Source organism: Lissotriton helveticus, chromosome 8 (assembly GCF_964261635.1).
Source record: "Lissotriton helveticus chromosome 8, aLisHel1.1, whole genome shotgun sequence".
Taxonomy (NCBI): Eukaryota; Metazoa; Chordata; class Amphibia; order Caudata; family Salamandridae; genus Lissotriton; species Lissotriton helveticus.
In genome coordinates this window covers 931,006,695-931,025,422 of record NC_136069.1, presented here as the reverse complement: position 1 = coordinate 931,025,422, position 18,728 = coordinate 931,006,695, and the positions used below count along the sequence as shown (strand labels likewise).

At 44.6% G+C, this 18,728-nt stretch overlaps 1 protein-coding gene across 4 annotated transcripts in view; it reads left to right on the top strand.

Moving 5' to 3' along the window:
* Nucleotides 1-18,728, top strand: part of ABI3BP (ABI family member 3 binding protein) — a 2,192,437-nt gene that overhangs the window by 2,010,873 nt on the left and 162,836 nt on the right. For all 4 annotated transcript variants that reach the window (XM_078657771.1, XM_078657774.1, XM_078657775.1 and 1 more), the window contains one exon: nt 1,792-2,004. In XM_078657771.1, the coding sequence (XP_078513897.1) occupies nt 1,792-2,004 (213 nt within the window). The remainder of the gene's footprint in view (nt 1-1,791; nt 2,005-18,728) is intronic.

The following is an 18,728-nucleotide window of genomic DNA, read 5'->3' as shown; positions in this document are numbered from 1 at the left end:
GTATGAACCCACTCGGTCACTTCGATCCTCCTCTTCTAATCTCATCAGTATACCCAGGATCAGGAAAGCCACCTGTGGTGGCAGAGCCTTCAGCATAGCGGCAGCTCATCTGTGGAATAGACTACCTATTGACATCAGGAAAACAGATGAACTGATGGCCTTCCAAAAAAAGGTGAAAACATGGCTTTTCCCTAAAATCTAACTATCCAGAATCAAAAGATATCCTTTCTGCCCCTGATGCACAGCGTTTTCAGCTATATGTACACAGCGCCAGGATGCCCGTAGGGTTGCAGAGCGCTTTACAAATGCTATAAATAAATAAATAAATAAGCGTGTTTACTCAATGCACACTCTCAGCACACTTACTGTCCAGCACTAATACCTATTTGCATTGTACATTTACCTGCACACATGCATTCAGTATACACACTGAGTCTGCCCAAATTGTTCAGTACTGAAGATCTCCTCTATTCAACCAAGGTGGGCTTATTTTAAAACACACGCACTGCCAGCACACACACTCACTATTTTTTTTTTAACAAAATGTATTGATTTTGACAAGTTGACACAAACACAGACGTATGAGGCTGCGCAGGTGTCAGGATACAAAAGAAAGGTCAGTAGAAAAAATCATAAATCACATCACACACACTCACTATGTGCGTGCTGCACAACTCTTCACCCTTCATGTTTTGTACTTCACTCAAGAAGACATACACCCAGCATATGCGTCCCTGTGTGCACACTGCACAGCACTACATCTCTCATGTAATGTATTCCTCTCAAGCATACATCCACCATACACATGTACTAACCACACATGTATTGCACCATCATTGTTCTGACCCTTCCCAGGCATACATACAGCCAAAACAGTGTCAACACTCCTGCGCAATGCCGCACTCCACATCTACCTGATGTAGGCCAAGGGTGAGTTAAGCACGCAGCAGTGTAGCTGTTAGAAAGGTGAGTGAGCCTGTAGGCCTCACTCCAGTGACACAGTTAAAAAGGTCCTGTTCCCTACTGCTGAGTACTACATGGTATGCTGCCACAACCTTGCTTGCGCTGCTCAACGCCCGGTGCAGGCGGTAGCCTTCCACCATTTTGAGGGTAGCGCTTTGGGCACCCCTCCTGGTTCTACAACACCACAGTCGATGAGACTGGCCTATGTCATGGCAGACATACATGATCCGTGTTTACCTATGACAAAAAATCAGCATCAGGGATCTAGACAATAGTGCAGTTGAGCACTCAGGCAGGGGTACACGTTATTTCCATACAGAGGACTTTTTCATCCCAACATATTCTATTAGTGACATTTAATTTCTGGACAAATAGAAGCATACTTTTAACAGGGAGGAGCCACATTGGCACTCAGCAACTAGCTTGTGGATGTCTTGTTCCTGTGTCTGCCATAGCTAATTTTCAAAGCCAATAAAATGTGCAATGATGTAGTGTAGTTGACTGTTAATGACTATGCTTATCTTACAGAAAACAAGTTGAAATTACCTTCTCTCACTTAAATCCATGTTCCTTCAACCCAAGACCATACTCCTTCCTTCAACTGTAAATCGTAGCTCAAATACTATCCTGTATATATGCACATTTTCTAGTTTCTTTATTATTTTTACTGAGAAAAAGTTTACTTGTAGGCGTTCGCGCTGCAGGTAATGTACACCAGCAAGAAGATTCCACAAAACGCTGTTAGTGCCGTTTTCAATCTATTCATCTTCTATGGTTGCTGGCAAAAGGGCCAATCACAATCACTAACTTTCAGTCTTTTCCTCCTAGCTCCTCATGTAAAATATATGAGGAAAGAGGATCTAGTTCCATGCTCCATTACTGAGTCCATGAAGCATTTCCCAAATGAACTGGCGACCAATGTAGACGAAGCCACCACTCCACCGCAGAATTCTCCTTCCAATTTGACTGTTATTGCTGTTGAGGGGTGTCCTTCCTTTGTCATATTGGACTGGAAAGAACCCGACAATGACACAGTTACCGGTAAGTGGTCTGTCTTTTCTGCATTGTTTCAGTGATTTCTTTATGTCACAATGTAGCACATTGTTGTTAACTAACTGGCTTAAAGAATTGTGAAAGGTTTCTAGAAACACCATGAGAAACTGTAAGCTGTAGTAACTATAGTAAATATGGGATATTATTCTATGCTTCTATATCTCTATTGAGCACTAATGTCACTAATGTTAAATCACGGTGTTAAATGAAACCTTTTGTCCAATTTTCTGCACTTACCTAATTGATGACAATATGAATTTCTATTGGCTGATTTACAGGAAGATAGCCATGGTGAGGCTGCCAAAGCATGCCAGATTCTCTGTTCCTTCCTCCATTTGCAAAACCTCCAAATTTGAAGTGTCAAAGATAGCTGGCATTCTTCTGGCAGAAATTCCTTTAGTTCTACCATTGGGCCCATCAATGTTCTACGGTAACCTCACCTTGAATATGGTGGTAGACTTTCAGTGTAAGGCAATCACATTGGGAACCTTCACCCGCCTCTCCCAGCATACTACAGAGACGAAATATTTGGAAACTGACAATGTACTGCTCGTTTTGGGAGGAAACAGTTTATATTTTGTCCCCTCTATGAGCAGAGTAGTACCATGGATTTAATAATTGACCCTTGCACAGGTAGGATTACTTTTGTTATGACCCACATTGTATTCAACCCAGATTGTGTTTAAGGTATTTCATCACCAAGATGCATTATTTACCACACTACTCCATGTGCTCTATGGCAATAAAATGTTTTGTTGAATAGGACTGGAATGCCCCATGCTACATCTGTGTGATTCTGGCTATTGAATAGCACCACTGTCTTTTTCATACTCCAAAGTTATGGCTGATTAATTTCCAATCGATGAAACAAGCTACTTTGTGGCGAATGTTCCAATAAGAGCCTTCTACAATAAGCCCTTCATATCTAGATGCATATCAAGAAGCAAGATATGCGATAGTCTCCAAATGTGTAGAATGAAATCTAAACTGTTCCGATTTGCCTGTTATCCACATTTGCCTTAAATAATTGTCTATACAATAAATCACCTATTGCCCAAGTTGCTGTTTTGGATTTCAACATTTGACTATGTGAAGAAATTCATTTGATCATCTCATATCTGCTTGGGGTTTGTCTCGGAGTTCCTCGTATGTTCTACTATACCAGTGGGCAGTTCAGTTAGTATTCCGTCTCTGTGCGTCAGAGTTCTAGAATAATTGTTTTCCCACTTGTGCTGCTTCTTTTGTCTCTTCTTCTTTGATTGAAAGGCCATAAGGCTTTCTTTTTTGTGGAGCACTTGTATACGTTTAACATTTGAAATAGAGTTATGACTGTGCCTTAAATTACAGTACAGTCCATACATTAGATCTCTTGGTAATTTGGTCTTTAGACTTGATTTTTGTGAACCTTAGCTTGTAGTTTATTTCTCTAAGATCCAAGTGTCCTCACACTCTTGAAATCCATAATGGGGTAATGCATTGGTTTTTGTAAATTAACTGATGGCACACAGTCATTTCCTTGTTTTCATAGACAGTTGTTTTACTCAATTTGAGGTCAGTCTGTAATTCTGAAGCTATGAGAGAGAGAGAGAGAGTGATTAAAAATGTGCATTTTGATCCAGTTAACAGGGAAGTGTTCAGAATTAGTTTTACTCTTCAATGGTATAACTTGCTTTTTTGACTAGCTTTGTATGTGGCCATTACATCATACCCAACGTCTGAGTATAATTATACTTCTTGCCAGTCAAGTTGTGATGTCTTCATCAAAATAGTTGCTTGCATCGGTCAGCACTTCTGCTGTGTAGTTTCTGTCACTCAAAAACAGCAGTTTTGTTAATATTCTGGTCATGTCGTGTCTGAAGGTTAGCTCACAACCATGGCAAAGGTGTTGAAGAGTTTGCTCAGGGATTTATGAGCCACAGAAAAATAGAAGTGGTGACAGATAAGTTCCTGTGTGGTTTCGCTGATGGGTTTATAAGTTTGATGACTTTAAGAGAATATGTATTTTACTCTACTGTGCATGTTTTCTGGTGGGTTCTCAGTGTGAAGTAACTATTATACCTTTACAAAATAGATACTAGCTGGATATAATTGTCCAGTTATTGTTCATCAAGCTAATATATGCTATGGTATGTTACCAGAATGTGTTAAGCACACATACCCTGGGGTGTCTTGCCGCTGTCTACTCTTCAGCAGAATGGAGCCTAGTCATTGACGAGCCACTTTTTTTAGCTCTTTCCTGAAAGATGTAAGGGTGGGCAAAACTATCATGTAGAGTGGCAGATTGTTCCACAGCTTAGTAGTAGCAAGAGAAAAGCTTCTACCCCCTGCGGACTTTTGAGAATATGGAGGTGGTCATAAGGTTTGCCCCTAGTGACCGAAGCTGCCTACCCGCCATAAAGCACAGAGCCTTAAATTTAATACAACTTTTTACAGGGAGCCAATGCAACTTCCGAATTTCTTTGTCTACTGACATGAATTTAGGGGACCCGGTGAGTATCCTGGCAGCCTCATTCTGTACCATCTGAAGCTTGCCTTACATGTATGCAGTAATAAGCAGTGAAGATAATGAAATGTTTAAAATCTCTTTGAAGACCAAGGAATGGTTTCAGACTCTGTGTCCATAGGGACTTGTGTCTTCATTCCAGTACTGCTGAATATCTGATTTCACCGGTGGTACATGTAATCATAGCGTATAGTCCACTGATTTGTAGTTAATCCAGTTAGATCCCAAATTCAACCTTTACATTTCCCAAATACCAAGATCCCAAATCCAACCATCACTTTTGCATGACACCCTTCCCTTTATGATGCTCTTGGCTGACAACCTTCACTTTTGGATGAACCACTTCAACATGGCCGCCATACATAGCCATCCTAAAATGAACAATGTACTTATACCTACATTTCCTTTTCTTAGTTATTTTCTACCCTCCTACCTTTCTGAGACATCACCTTGCTCCCCCTTTTCCCTAACACACATCCCTTTTCCAGCCTACAAACCTTAGACCCTAATCTTTTGCATGATTCATGACCATACCACTAACTCAACTTCTTTCCAGTGTATCAGGAGTGAAGTTCTGTCAAAGTAAGAGCCCTGGCAGGACAATGAGGCAGGGGGTTTGGAGACAATGTAGAATCAATTATCAGGGGGTACGAGGAAGGGTCTGAGATTGAATGAAGGTATAAACAGCCTGAATGGGACTGCAAAGCATGTGCTGGAAGCAAGGTCTGCCAGATACAGCCACTCTGTGTCACTGATAAAGTGTCTTTGGAAGTGCAGTACAATGAGGGTCTTCTTGCTTGTATTTTTGCTTTTCTCACCAGGGAAAGGATGGCACATTTTAAAATGCTTTAGTACAAGTCCTTTAAAAATGGTAGGCCCACCTCTGCCTCCATTGCTCGTTGCCCCTGGTGCATAGGCATGAGAAAAATGAAAAGCCACTACTTTCTGTTCACATAACTCATCCCAGTGTGCATATTAGCCCTTGGCGTGGGTTCCAATCCATGATGACTGAATTATGTCGTCGTAGGAGTCCTCAAAAGGACTGTTCTTGGTAGCATATAAAATGCTGAGCATTTTTACTTTCCCAGCATGCCACAGCATCAAGACCCTACTGAGAACATGCTTGGTTAGTAAGTACAGATGTGTAGCACAAAAAGCAATGAGAGTCCTCTGGATTCCAGGGATGGATGGATTCTTAGAAAAGCGAGAAATGTGTTACCTATAGGGGTTCTTAAGCATAGAATTACTCCTCGTTTAACCAAGTTTGCTGCATGTGGTGAAGTCTAATGAGGACTTATAGGCACAGCAGATGAAGTGTCCTGCTGGACTTCACTCAAGGTAGTGCAGAAGTAAAATGTGAGATCATCTAGCATCAGGGTCATCGTATACCTGCTTCTCCCCAATAGTTGCTGTCAGAAGGAAAAGCCCATTACAGGGGAAAGCAGTCTTTACAACCCAATGGGGCTTGAGCACCACCCCGTGTTTGCTCCTACTTTCCAAATGTTTGCCGAGAGATTAGCTGACCACTTGACACCCGAGTTGGGTGAACCTCCTTAGATCTGGAAGACTTCCATGAAGTCACTAGACACCTGACTTCACAGGGCAATCCAGAGTGAACAGCTATTCCTCTTTCTATACACATCAGAATGTGAGGTACTCCAGTGCCTGGTGCTCCATAATTTCAGAGCCTTCTGTACACATTAGCTCGCCCAGTAAGCTCTCCTACAGACAGAAGCGTGCCAATCTTCATGGACGAGGGCGGAAGCGGCACTGGAGTTGAGTGGCTCCTCCTCTATTACAGTGCACTGACTCCTTTGCCTCTCTCAGCTCTGTTTTGGTTGGAAAAAATGAATCCAGAGTCGGTTGTGGCAACAGTAGCACCATTCCTACTGAAAGCTGGAACAGTCCTGTACTTGGAGAGAGAGGCAGCCCACAGACACAGCATGCAAGGGAGTTCCCTAATGAGCCTCAAACCTCCCAGAATAGAGTCTACCATTGCACACGTTCTAAAACTATGTAAGTTAATTTGAATTAAAGGTTTTGACTGTTTGATATGGGTACCTTATGTTTGAATTTATCTCGCCTTCACACTGACATGTCTGGTCTAGGTTTCCTAAACCCTGTCATGCATCTGGGTTTTCTCAAATTGATAGTGCTTCTCCTCGCAAACCAGTTATCTGTTTAAATTATAATTATTAGAGTGCAAAAGGACATGTCCAGAAAAAAACAGTCCCAGCTGCACATGTGTACCATACAGAGAGGTTTTCTGTCAGCTGAAGGCAGGATCACAGTTGTATCTTCCTTCCTCTGCCAGGGGGCGAATGTCTTCCCTCATTGCTAAAGCAGAGGCCTCTGAAAATATGTGTGTGGTTGACGGACAACCTGTGTAACAGCACTAAAATGCATCTTGCACACCTTTTTTATCTTCGTAGCAGTGGCGTTGTGAGTCTACCCTCCAACCCTACTTTAGCAGCTACAGCGGAGGTGTCGTTCTTTTATAGCCTTTTTCTGTCTGCTGTTTGGCAAACAAAAGCTCATCAATTTTGCACTACGTTGATCCACTGCTTGGCCAACCCTCTTAAAATTGGTTATCCAATGGGTCTTTTTGTGCGACTGAAAGGTGATGGGAGTTAGCACTTGGTCAAACACCTATAATTAACAATTTCAGCAATCTGGCTACACAATAAGGACCATGATTCAGTGAACAAAGTCAAGAAGTTGTATTACAAGTTAGCAGTTAGGTTAATGTTAAAGGTACAAAATAACAACTGGATAGCCAACCCTCCTGAAGAAGGTCAAGCGCATCAGTATGACACAAACAAGAAGATCGTTCATAGCAATGCAAGGAATTTACTGCAGAATCTGATGCTCTGAGAAGAGTCTTTGATCTTTTCTACTTAACATGAGTAATATCTAAAGTCCTCAAAACTAGAGTCTAAAACTAATGAGAATGGTTATGTCTAAAAGGATCTAAAAAAAGCTGAGTTTACAGGAAAGTGGTTGGAAGGTGTCAACATTTTCAGAAGCTCAGTCAAGAGTCTTTTGGGGATATGTAAATAAGCTTTAGCATAAGACACACTCAGCAAAGAGTTCAAGAGGGGAGCATAGAGGTCTGTGCCTCTCAAAGTCCAATTAAAAAAGAGGCCAACATCATCCTGTGAGAGCACTAGTTAATACCACAAAAATCATCTGGGTAACACCCATTGATCAATAACAAAATGTTGTTCTCCTGTGTGTTTTTTTAATATTTCACTTATTACCTCCACATCATACTTCTTGCATACAATTTACCCAAACTATAGGTCTTATTTTTAGTAAAAATATCACCTCCTTTTTACAAATTATTTTGTATACAATAATTCAATTTGTTAACAAGATCAAAACAATTCATAAAATATTTTTTCCTACGAGACCACAGAAGTAACTGTACTAGATTATCCACTCCTATATGCAGTAGTTCTATTTCTTCAGCTCAATTTTACTTTGCATAAGTTTAATTTTGAATTATAGACAAAGAACCACGTTACATTTTGTTTACACTACATATATGATAATGGACAACCAAAGTCAGATGGTGCCTCTAACAGTGAATCTCCAATGTAAAGACATATGCATAAAAATGTATTATAAATAGTTCTAAAACAATGCAATAAAATGAAGTTATTGACACAGCGTCTTGGTGGACTAAAGTTAGTTGACACCACCTTCTTCAGGACAGACTTTAGTTTAAAAATAAAGATTTTCCCTTTCCAATATATTTTCTAAATTGAGCAGGTATCACTCTTGGGTGGTAGTTCACTTCCTTGGTCTATAAATAACCAGTAGGTTTGTTGGTCTGGATTTCTCCATTTTCTCCCTGATTTTCCTCAATTTCAAGGTATTTTAAGCTTAATCAGGTGACTTTCGATCTGCCTGAGGCAATGAACTATCAAAAGTGTTCTGAAAATCAGATAAGGAGTGAGGGTGAAGAGACTAAGGGGGCCCATGCCAAACTACTATAGAGAGACGAAGATTGGAGTCAAAAACAGCCCTTTGGACAAAGCATACTCCACAGAAATGCTACCTCCCGTGGTTAGACTGAAACTTCCTGGTCAACCAAAATTAAGCCATTTTAGGCTTTAAAATTTGGAAGTCTCCCTCCTGAATTGGATCTATTGGTATGTATGAGCATTTACATTCCACACTGGCCTCAATCAGTACAGCTCGTTGTGCAGGTGCAGGTAAACTATTGTCTTTTTAATATATTTATTAAACCTATATCTAAATGTATACTCCCGGTTTTAGAAAACAAAAGACAAAGGAGCATGTCAAACGTAAAATGTTTTGAAATAAGCAGCCCTACCAATTTATAAAATGCCCTCTTTCTTCAAGGAAGGTGAACATGATTTTCTTCAGCAGTTTGCAGAAGTGTCGTAGTTGTAGGGGGCCAGCTCTCTGGTGCTCGGCTGCCTTTGTCTCTTGACAATATACCCGTGGGTTGTACCTCCATGACACTGAAGAACTAGTACCCTGCTGCAGTGTGCCCCATGCCATTGAGCATTAGTTCTCTTATCCTACCTCCTTGGCAAAGAGTAGTCACCAACCTTGTCACTGCTGTGTTGTCTACTGAAACCCTGCCCATTGACTCAGCCCTTAGTTACTTGTGCCAGGGCTGCCACCATGGAGGAATGGGTGTCTTCACTGAATGTGCCGATGTCCTGTACCTCACTTTCGCCTTAACAGTAACTGGTGCTTCAGCTGTGTATGGTACAGCACCAGTGCTTTGAATGGGCTGGTACTGTCCGGTACACAGTACTGGCATTTTTTAGTTTGAGAGGGAGAGTACCGGCACTTCTCAAGAGTGACGTAATACGTATAATTGGAGAGTACTGGCACTTCTCAGAAACAAACAGGTACCCTGGTACAGAGTACCTGCACTTGTATTTTTCCATTTCAAGCACTGTACAGCACCACTGCCACACAAGTTGCGGCATGCTGCACCACCACCACCACCACTCGGATTGAGAGACAGTTAGCCAAGGCAGACTATGCAGCATTTACAAAGGAAAGCGCAAACATGTGCTTCGTTGGAGCCAGTGGGGGCCACCAACGCTCATTTATTCCTCATCAGACATTTCCCAAGGGCAAAAATGGGAAAAACACACAAAGGGGAAAAAGGAGGACCAGAAAGACGGGAAAACGTCATGAAGGGACAAAGCAGTCGCCTTCAGGAGTGAGTTTGAGTAGTAGGGGATGTCTGGCAGTGAATTAAAGAGGACTCAGGACGATGCAGCATTGGTATTCAGCATGTTGACATTTAATAGCGCCGCCAGTGGACTTCTGAGCAGCGTTTTGGGCACCACCACTCATTATTTTACAAATTAAGCACTATGGCAAACACTTCTTTTCAGCACCAATATGAAAATGAATGGTTATGCCGTCTGCAGAATTCTAAAGCCTATGTTAAAGAATCTCTGCAGAAAGTGCTTTTATGAGGTGGAACAAAACAAGTGCTTCTCATCAGTGATGGAATAGGAAAATAATTACCCTGGAAAGCCAAAATTTGGGGTTTAAGGCATTGCAGTAGAAAAGGGATGGAGTCGCGAGGGGCAGAGTCATGTAAGCAGAGTTCGCCAGTCATGTTACACTTTTTTTAACACTGCCACAAAGATAGGCAATAGTACAACACTGGGGTTTGCCCTAATACTCCTTCGCCATCTGGGCAAGGAAACATCAAAATATACAAGGACAGTGATGTGGAGGAATTAATACACTAACATTAACAATAGGACACAATAAATGTAATCCTATTCTCTTGTCCAACGTTCCTATCTATTTATATTTATTTGGGATAAGGCACATACCAACACTGATTCCAAATGGAACAATTAGTACATTCTTTTAATTGTTATTAGATACATGTAGACATCAAACAATACATGACATATATCAATACAAACATAAATAAATATAATGAATAATTGGCACAACCACAAAAACAATTACATTCAATCAATTGGACATACTGCTACACATAATCCTACATTCTTTCCTACCCCAAACTAGGAGTTTTGTGTTTGCTATATTACTAACAGCATTTCAATATGAGGTAAAAATGTACACACATGAGGTAAAAAACTTCTACATCTGAATCCATCCACAGTGTATATGTACAATTTTTGAACGAAAAAATCTTTCATTCAATGGATTCCTCTTAGTTGATGCGGTCGACTTGTTTCAGCCCTATTCATCTGGGCCTCTTCAGGACAAGGGTTCAAGGAGCAAACCTAAAAAAATATGAAATAAACTCACCATCAGTTGCCTACACCTACATTTAGTCAATGTGCTGGTGAACCTTCTAAGATAAATACAACAAAATATAATATATATATATATATATATTTTTATTCTTTTTATTAACAGTAGGAATCCACATTGCCAGGCAAATCACAGTACATTCACATGTCTTTTCCCGATGTAATTTGGACAGTCGGAAGTGCACAGTTTACGATAATAGGTAACATGTTTCACCTCTAGATTGTTTCATCATGAGCTGGTAATAGCTGTGGAGTGCAGATGTTCCCTCTATATTCGTTCCAGTCAGACCAAATACGGGACCATTTTTTGGGGCACCCCCTAGCCACGTATACATACTTTTCACGGTACATGCACCAATCCATATCCTTTTTCCATGCGGATACCACAGGTGCCTGTGCTGCCCCCCATTTCTGTGCTATATTACGTTTTGCTATCATGAACCCCAATGTGGCCCACATGGTGTGTGTGCTGTTGAGATCTGTGGGTTCCCACACAATAAGGAGACATTGCTTGGCCTCTAGTGGAAGTATAGTCGGTAATACCTCGCCCATCACCTCATGTATCTTCTTCCAGTACCTCTGTATATATGTGCATTCCCTCAGTATGTGGAGGAATGTGCCTCCCTTTCCACACCACCTCCTGCACCGGCCATCCGTCGCTCTACCCATTAGTACCAGGCCAGGCCCCGTGATGTAGATACGGTGCAGTATTTTAAGTTGTACCAGCCTTAACCTAGCTGCAATAGCAACCTCACGTGGTGAGGCTAGCGCGCTAATCCAATCCTCGTTGTTAAGAATTATACCTTCTCTTTCCCACTTTTCCCGCAGTTTCAAGAGGGGATCTCCAATGTGGTTCACTAACTTTTTGTAGGTGAGTGATATGGCCTCTGTTGGTAAGTCTCCATCAAGGAGTCTGTCCTCGAGGGGTGAAGAGTCCGGGGGGACATCACCGTTCTGTAAACAGGATTGCAACGTGTGGCGGATCTGTAAGTTTTTAAATATTCTGTGGGAGCCAGGTCGTATTCCTGTTGTAGGACTGAGAATAATTTAACTTCACCCTATGTCCTTAGGTCTCCTATTTTTGATATACCTATAAGGTCCCATTTGGCAAAACCTTTAGTTGTCCATAGGTTCCCCATCTGCTCCGAGTCCCATAGAGGAGTGGCCAGAGTCAGCTTACGATTCCACCCCAGACTTTTGTTGGCTACGTGCCAGATCTGCACCGAGTGCTTTGTGGGTATGGTAAGGCAATCCTTTCCGGAGCATGAGTATAGCGCACGTTGGTAGTTCCTTCCCGGTAGTACCCAATGATCCATCGCGTAGCCCTGATCATCCACCTGTCTGTAGGTGCAGTGGTTGATGGCTGCCAGATGGGCTGACCAATAATATTTTTTGAGATCGGGGAGGGCGATGCCCCCATTGTAAGATTTATTTTAGGGATCGCTATCCGCGGCGTCCCGTTCCAGAGTAGGTCGGCGTTGCAGACTTTCAATTTCATTAAAGTAGCTTCAGGTACCAAGTCCAGTGAATTCTGCGGGGTGTAAAGGAACCGAGGTAAGGACATCATTTTGAATAACGATGCTCTACCCAGCATGGAGAGCGGGAGCGTCATCCAACGCTCTAAGTCCTTCTTGAGTCTCCCCAGGGGAGGGAGTAAGTTCTTATTAAATCTGTCTGCGGGATCTAAGGTAATATAGATACCTAGGTATTTGAAACCCTGCGTGGTGATCTGTATCGGATAATTCCTGGGAAGGCCCGCAAGGGGTCCCTTGAGGACGTACAGCACCGATTTGGCCCAATTAATGGAATTGCGTGAATATCTTCCAAATATGGTGAAGATATCAAGGACTGCAATGAGAGAAGCCTTTTGGGACGTTAAAAACAAAAGGATGTTGTCCGCATACAGGGAGATGTGGTCCTCTCGTGTTTCGGCCCATTTAAAACCTCCAATCACCGGGTCTCTACGCACCCAGGAGGCCAGGGGTTCCAGGGCCAGAGCAAAAAGGAGAGGGGAGAGTGGGCATCCCTGTTTAGTCCCCCTATGGAGTCCAAACACTGCAGACTTTTCATTGTTTACAACTATCTGGGCTAAGGGTTTTGTGTAGAGGAGTTTTACCCACTGAACGAAGTGAGGTCCAAAACCCATTTTTTCTAGAACCGCAAATAAGTATGTCCATTCAAGCATATCAAATGCCATGGATGCATCTAGCGAGACTAATACCGCCTCTTCCTGTATGGTTGCCGCCCTTCCTATCACCCAGTGTACCCTGCGGAGATTCAATGCTGTATTGTGCTGGGGCATAAAGCCAGATTGGTCAGGGTGTACTAAGTTGTTGATGACTTTGATCAGCCTGTTGGCCACGAGTTTAGCTAAAATTTTGGGTTCAGCATTTAGTCGGGAGATTAGTCTGTAGGAAGAACAGGTCGTTTGGGGTTTGCCCTCTTTGTGAATCATTGCTAAGGTGGCTATCCTCTGGTCACGAGGCAGCTCCCCGAGGTCTTTACTCTCTGCGAACATTTTACACAAGTGAGGGGCAAGGATGTCAGTCCCAAGTTTATATGATTCAATCGGGAGGCTTTTGGGGCCTGATGGTTTCCCCCACCTAAGCCCCTTAACTGCTTGTGTCATCTCATCTGCCGTGAACGCCCCTTCTAAATACTCCAGGTCTGACTCTGATAGGGTAGGCAAAGCGATGTCTCGTAGGAGATGGAGAGAGTCTTGCTTGGTATAGCGGTTCTGTGAGGAGTAGACTTGCCGGAAGTGGGCCACAAATGTGTTAGCAATGTCTTGGGGGTCCGTGATTGAGTGGCCGGCTTCTTCAATTAGTTCTGGTACGAGCCTACTAGCTAGCTTTTGCTTGTCCAGCCACATGATCAACTTCCCAGCCTTATCCCCTTGGTCATATATCCTTCCTAGCATCTCTCTTCCCAGTACTTTAGCTCTATCTGTCACCAGGGCCGTGTAGCTGTCTTTCCTAAGTTGTAGGGCATGTAGGGTGTCTGGGTTGGATCCCTCTGTCAATTCTTCTTCCAATCGGAAGATTTCCGACTCTAGTGCTTCCTCCTCCTTGACCTTTTCCTTCCTCACACCTGCCATTTGGGAGATGGCCTGGCCCCTGACTACTGTCTTGAATGCTTCCCATAGCGTCTGGTGAGAGCTCACCGAGCCGACATTCTCTAGGAAATATTGTCTAATTGCAGTGTGTAAAGCCTTCCGAATCATAGGGTTCCGCAGATGCCAGGGGTTGATGGGGCAAACCCTTCCCACTCTAACCTCACGTACATGTGTCAAGTGGTCTGAAGGGGTTAGCAAGTGATCGATTCGTGACTGACTGGCATGGGCACCTGAGTAGTAGGTGTATTGGGTGGTAGTCGGTTGAAACGAGCGCCATAGGTCCTGTATTCCAGTAGCCCCCATAAAATCAGGTAGCCAGCTATTGGAGGCCGAAGTTCTCTTGGGGGGCTCCTGTCTTTGGTGCCATCAACTAATGCATTCAAGTCCCCTCCCACCAGGAGGAGTCCCTCTGGTACTGTTAACAAAATAACGCCTAGGTCCTTAAAGGCAAGTTTCTGAAGGGCCGGAGGCACATAGACCGACATTAGGGTCAGTACCTTCCCCTCCCATTGCCCCGAGATGCCCACGTACCTCCCCCCAGTGTCTACCCAGGTGGACTTGACTGTCAGGGGAAAGGAGTTCCTGAGCATTATCCTTGCTCCCCTCGATCCCCAAGTAAAGCCTGAGTGCGCCTCGAGGCTGTATCTCCACCTGTTAAGGGCTTTACATGTGTTCCCCACCAAGTGTGTCTCTTGTAGCAGCACTACCTCGGGGCATGTCTCCTGATGTATCGTAGTACCATGGTTCTCTTTACCTTGTCCCCCAGACCGTTTACATTCCAGCTCATCTCCTTAAACTCTTTATCCCATTGAGTACTCATGGGTATTCACGTGTTACCATAATGCCTACGTTGTTGGACTGCGATGCCTTGACGATTCCTGAAAACCAAGTAACTGTTGTTGAACCCCTCCCAACTCCCCCCCTCCCTGCTGCCCTGCACTCTGGGCTCCAAACTGCCCATAGTTACAACAATGCAGAGTGCCTGTCTCCCTGAACTTGAACTAAGTGCAGAAACTGGGGGTACACTCTCCTCCACCCCCCCTCCGTTGATGCCCTGGAAACGTTCTTCCTGAGTCGGTCAATCTAGTGTTTATGTTTGGTGTCTCACACCCTACACAGTTAGTCAGTGAAAGTCTGGCCCTTCGGGGATGACGCCCATACCCCAACACAGAAGTCAAATGGGGCCAGGGCCCTGGTACCTTCTAGTCTCTCTGGGAGCCGCGTTCCGTTGAGTCTTTCCAACCATCGAGCCAGTCTGACGCATCTTCCGGAGCCTCAAAGAATCTGGTTTTCCCCCCGGCTTCCATTCGGAGACGGGCCTGGAACAACATGGCATATTTAAGGCCCTTGTCCCTCAGACGTCTGCGCTGCCTCTGTACCGCCTGGGTGAAGTCTGGGAAGAAGCTGACCACTGAATTCTCAAAACGTATGTGGGGTGTAACTCTGGCCGTCTGTAATATTAGGTCTCTGTCCTGATAGTTCAAGAGTCTGGCCAGTATAGGACGAGGAGGGGCTCCTGGGGTTGGACGTCCCCTGGGCACCCTGTGGGCCCTTTCCACGAGAAAGATGTTGGACAGACCTTTCGGTTGGAGATATTTGGTGATTAGGTTTTCCACGAATAGGTCCATCGCTTGTCCTTCTGCTTTTTCCGGTACGCCATGGATGCGTACGTTGTTGTGCCTACTGCGGCCTTCGTAGTCGCCCAGCTTCCCTTCAGTAATTTTACAGAACGCCTGCAGTTCTCGCAATTCGATTTGTAGCTGGTTAGTATCTTCCACCGGGCTTACTGTCGTTACCTCCAATTGTTTAACTTTCTCCCTGTTTGTGGTTAGGTCTGCCCTGATTAACATGACCTCCGAGGAGCTAGCATCCATTCTCTGCTCCAAAGATGTTCGGATCCCCCCGATTGCGTCCAGTACATCCTTCAGGGTATGTTCCGGGGCATCCGTGGTTGGTTCTGCCCCTGACGCCACTTTGGGCGGGGGTTGTTCAGCCAGGCCTATTTTCGGACAGGTATACCTGTCCAGTTTATGATTTTGGACAGTCTTTGGTCCCCTCATGCTCGACATCGCGACAGGAGTGACACGAACCGCTGTATGACCGATCTAGAGGTTGTCTTCCGGTGTCTGTGGTGTGGTCACGGCTTTCCAAGCACTGGTGGGCCTTGTCTGTCCGAGCCTTCTATCCCTCCTTGTCTCCGGGGCACTGATACGACTAGTAGCTGTGGGATGGAGTGCAACGTGAGGGGAGGCACCGAGGTGAACCTCCAGCAACAGCCGGAGTCAGGGCTGAGGGGGCGGCTGGATTACGGTCTTAAGTAGGTGCTAATCTACACCCGGTACCACGCCTCAGGCACGGCAGGGTGTTGTCCTGTGCCTGTGGGGCGCTCCCCTTCAAGAGCCTGTGCGCCTCACTCAGCCAAGTTCTCCTCTCTCAGCCTCTGAATGGGAAGGTTAGTGATTACTGTAAGGGTGGGGCCCCCGGGATATATAGGTGCAGATGATAGCCCAGTGATGCGGTGCACTTTCTCCTCTCAGGCTGCTACGATTAGCACTAGAGGGCAGCGTCTCTTGTACCTCCCGGTCTCTGGAGGGGCCCCGGTGTCTGAATTGGGGTGGCTTGGTGAGCAAAAATAAGGATGGATTAAACCCAGATCTGTGACTAGGAGTGAATGTTTTGCCATTGTGCAACATTCCGTCCATCATCTTGTGTGTTTTGGGGCCCCGGTGTCTTCCTCCAGCTCCCTCTGTCCCTTCGCTGCCACTATTGATTAAGCGCCTTGGCTCAAGGAGCAGTTGTCTTGCGGGCCTTCTCCCCCGGCCCCCAGGACCTCTGCTGGCAATATTTCCGACGACATGAGTGGGGGAGGGGCCCAGCACCGCAGCTCCGGCACTCACCGCAGGGATCCGCTGCTGTTTCTAGGCCGATGCCGAGCTGCATCGCGGGCGCTCCTCCGGTCAGGGCGTCGGGAGCTGGCCGCCGACGTGATGTGAAAGCGGGGCACGCCAGGCAACCCAGGACCCAGCTCCCCCTCGATCGCAGGCCGAAGTTAGAACCGGCCGCATCTCCTGTCTCTGCGCATCAATCGCCCCGATTTTGGTCTTGCTGGAAACCGCGGGCCTTCCGGTTGTTGATTCCGACGTCAGGACACGGATGTTATAGTCGGATAGGCGTGGGGAAGGGGGGTTGATCAGGAGAGTCCTTAGCCTGCGGCCATCTTGTTTCGCCGCTAGGCCACGCCACCCGAAATATAATAATTAAATAAAAAATGCCAAGGTTTGTACACATCCCCAAAGGGACAGCATCCTCCTACCAAGCAGCAAACTTGCACCAAGCTCCTACATCGCATGCTTCCCATGGTCTATGTTAATCTCCTTTATATTAAGTGCGTGCTCCAGGTACTTTCTCTAGGCGACTCCACAATATTAGATGTGAAATCACACCTTCAATTAATTTACTTTAAAATGCATTGAGCAACCTCTCCACCGTACAACCATATGTCTGTGCTAAATCTTGCCCTGATCAAACCCACCAGCTCGAGGGGGCAAAAAAGCTCACTTACATCGCCCAGACAAGCAGCACTGGACATCAAAGTCCAGCCACGTTACCTGGACAGTCTCCGTGGGTAGATGTGTTACTTGCAGTTATCAACCAGCTGGAAAAGTAATAATCAAACTACTGTCATCCTTTCACTGATCAGGAACCCAATACTCTTGCAAGGTTGACTATCTGCAGTCAGGAGAGGTAAAAACACAAGAAAACCATTGGTTACCTTTCTCATCTTAGGGACAACGTATCCTCTTCTGCGCACTGAGTGTCATCCTAATGGTACCCTCACAAATGGAGAAAATCACTGTATGCCCTCTCGGTGTGCGGAAGCAAAGACAACGGGGATCCACGGTTATAAAACCTGGAAGTACTATGTGGGCAACCCTGTCCCCTATTTCACAATCTGGCTCTTACCTTCACACCATCACCAACGTATGCGAATGACCAGCCACCTTCTATGCTGTTCTACACGATCGAGTCAGCCGAGCGGTAGATGCGGTCTAAATAACTTTGCGCTGGTTGACTCACGATCATGTGCAAATCACGAGTCATAAAGATAGAAGTAATACTACTTCTATCGAACATCGTTTCAAGAGGGTACCTTCATGATACTACTACGGGCAATGCACTAAGTCTTCTCTATTCAAAATGTAACTTCCCCTTAAATGGCTATTTAACCTAAACATTAAATATGCATCAAAACTCGTGATCACCATCCACAATTACTAAATAAACTCAACTAATATAACCAAACACCCCACTTCATCATCACATCAAGAACGCATGGTCAGCTTACTTTAGCTGAACACCAGTATACAGGACAACATCATAAAAATGTGTGTGTTATGCTAAACAAACTAGCAAGTACACAACAGTTATTCAAGAGGCACAACATTATCAACAGTGTATCACGTCACGCTAAGCAAGTAAGGTACAGTTATTCAATTGGAAAAACTTTATCAACAGTGAGCACATATTGCAGACAGTAACAGCGTGTTCATGCAGGTGCTACATTACTTATGCATCAATATGCAGGAGAGGGTAGTTTCCAACAGCCTCTACACTAACTGCCTACTATTTACCCAAAATAGTTACATTTCTCTCACCCCAGCTATGTCACACATGTTATTCAGATAAGGTACACCCAAACAGAAGGATCCCTTCAGCCCTGTCCTCGAGGTTCTAACGGAGCTGTACTCTCACTGTGATGGGATAACTTCCCTAACTGTAGTGTGTTCAGTCATATTAA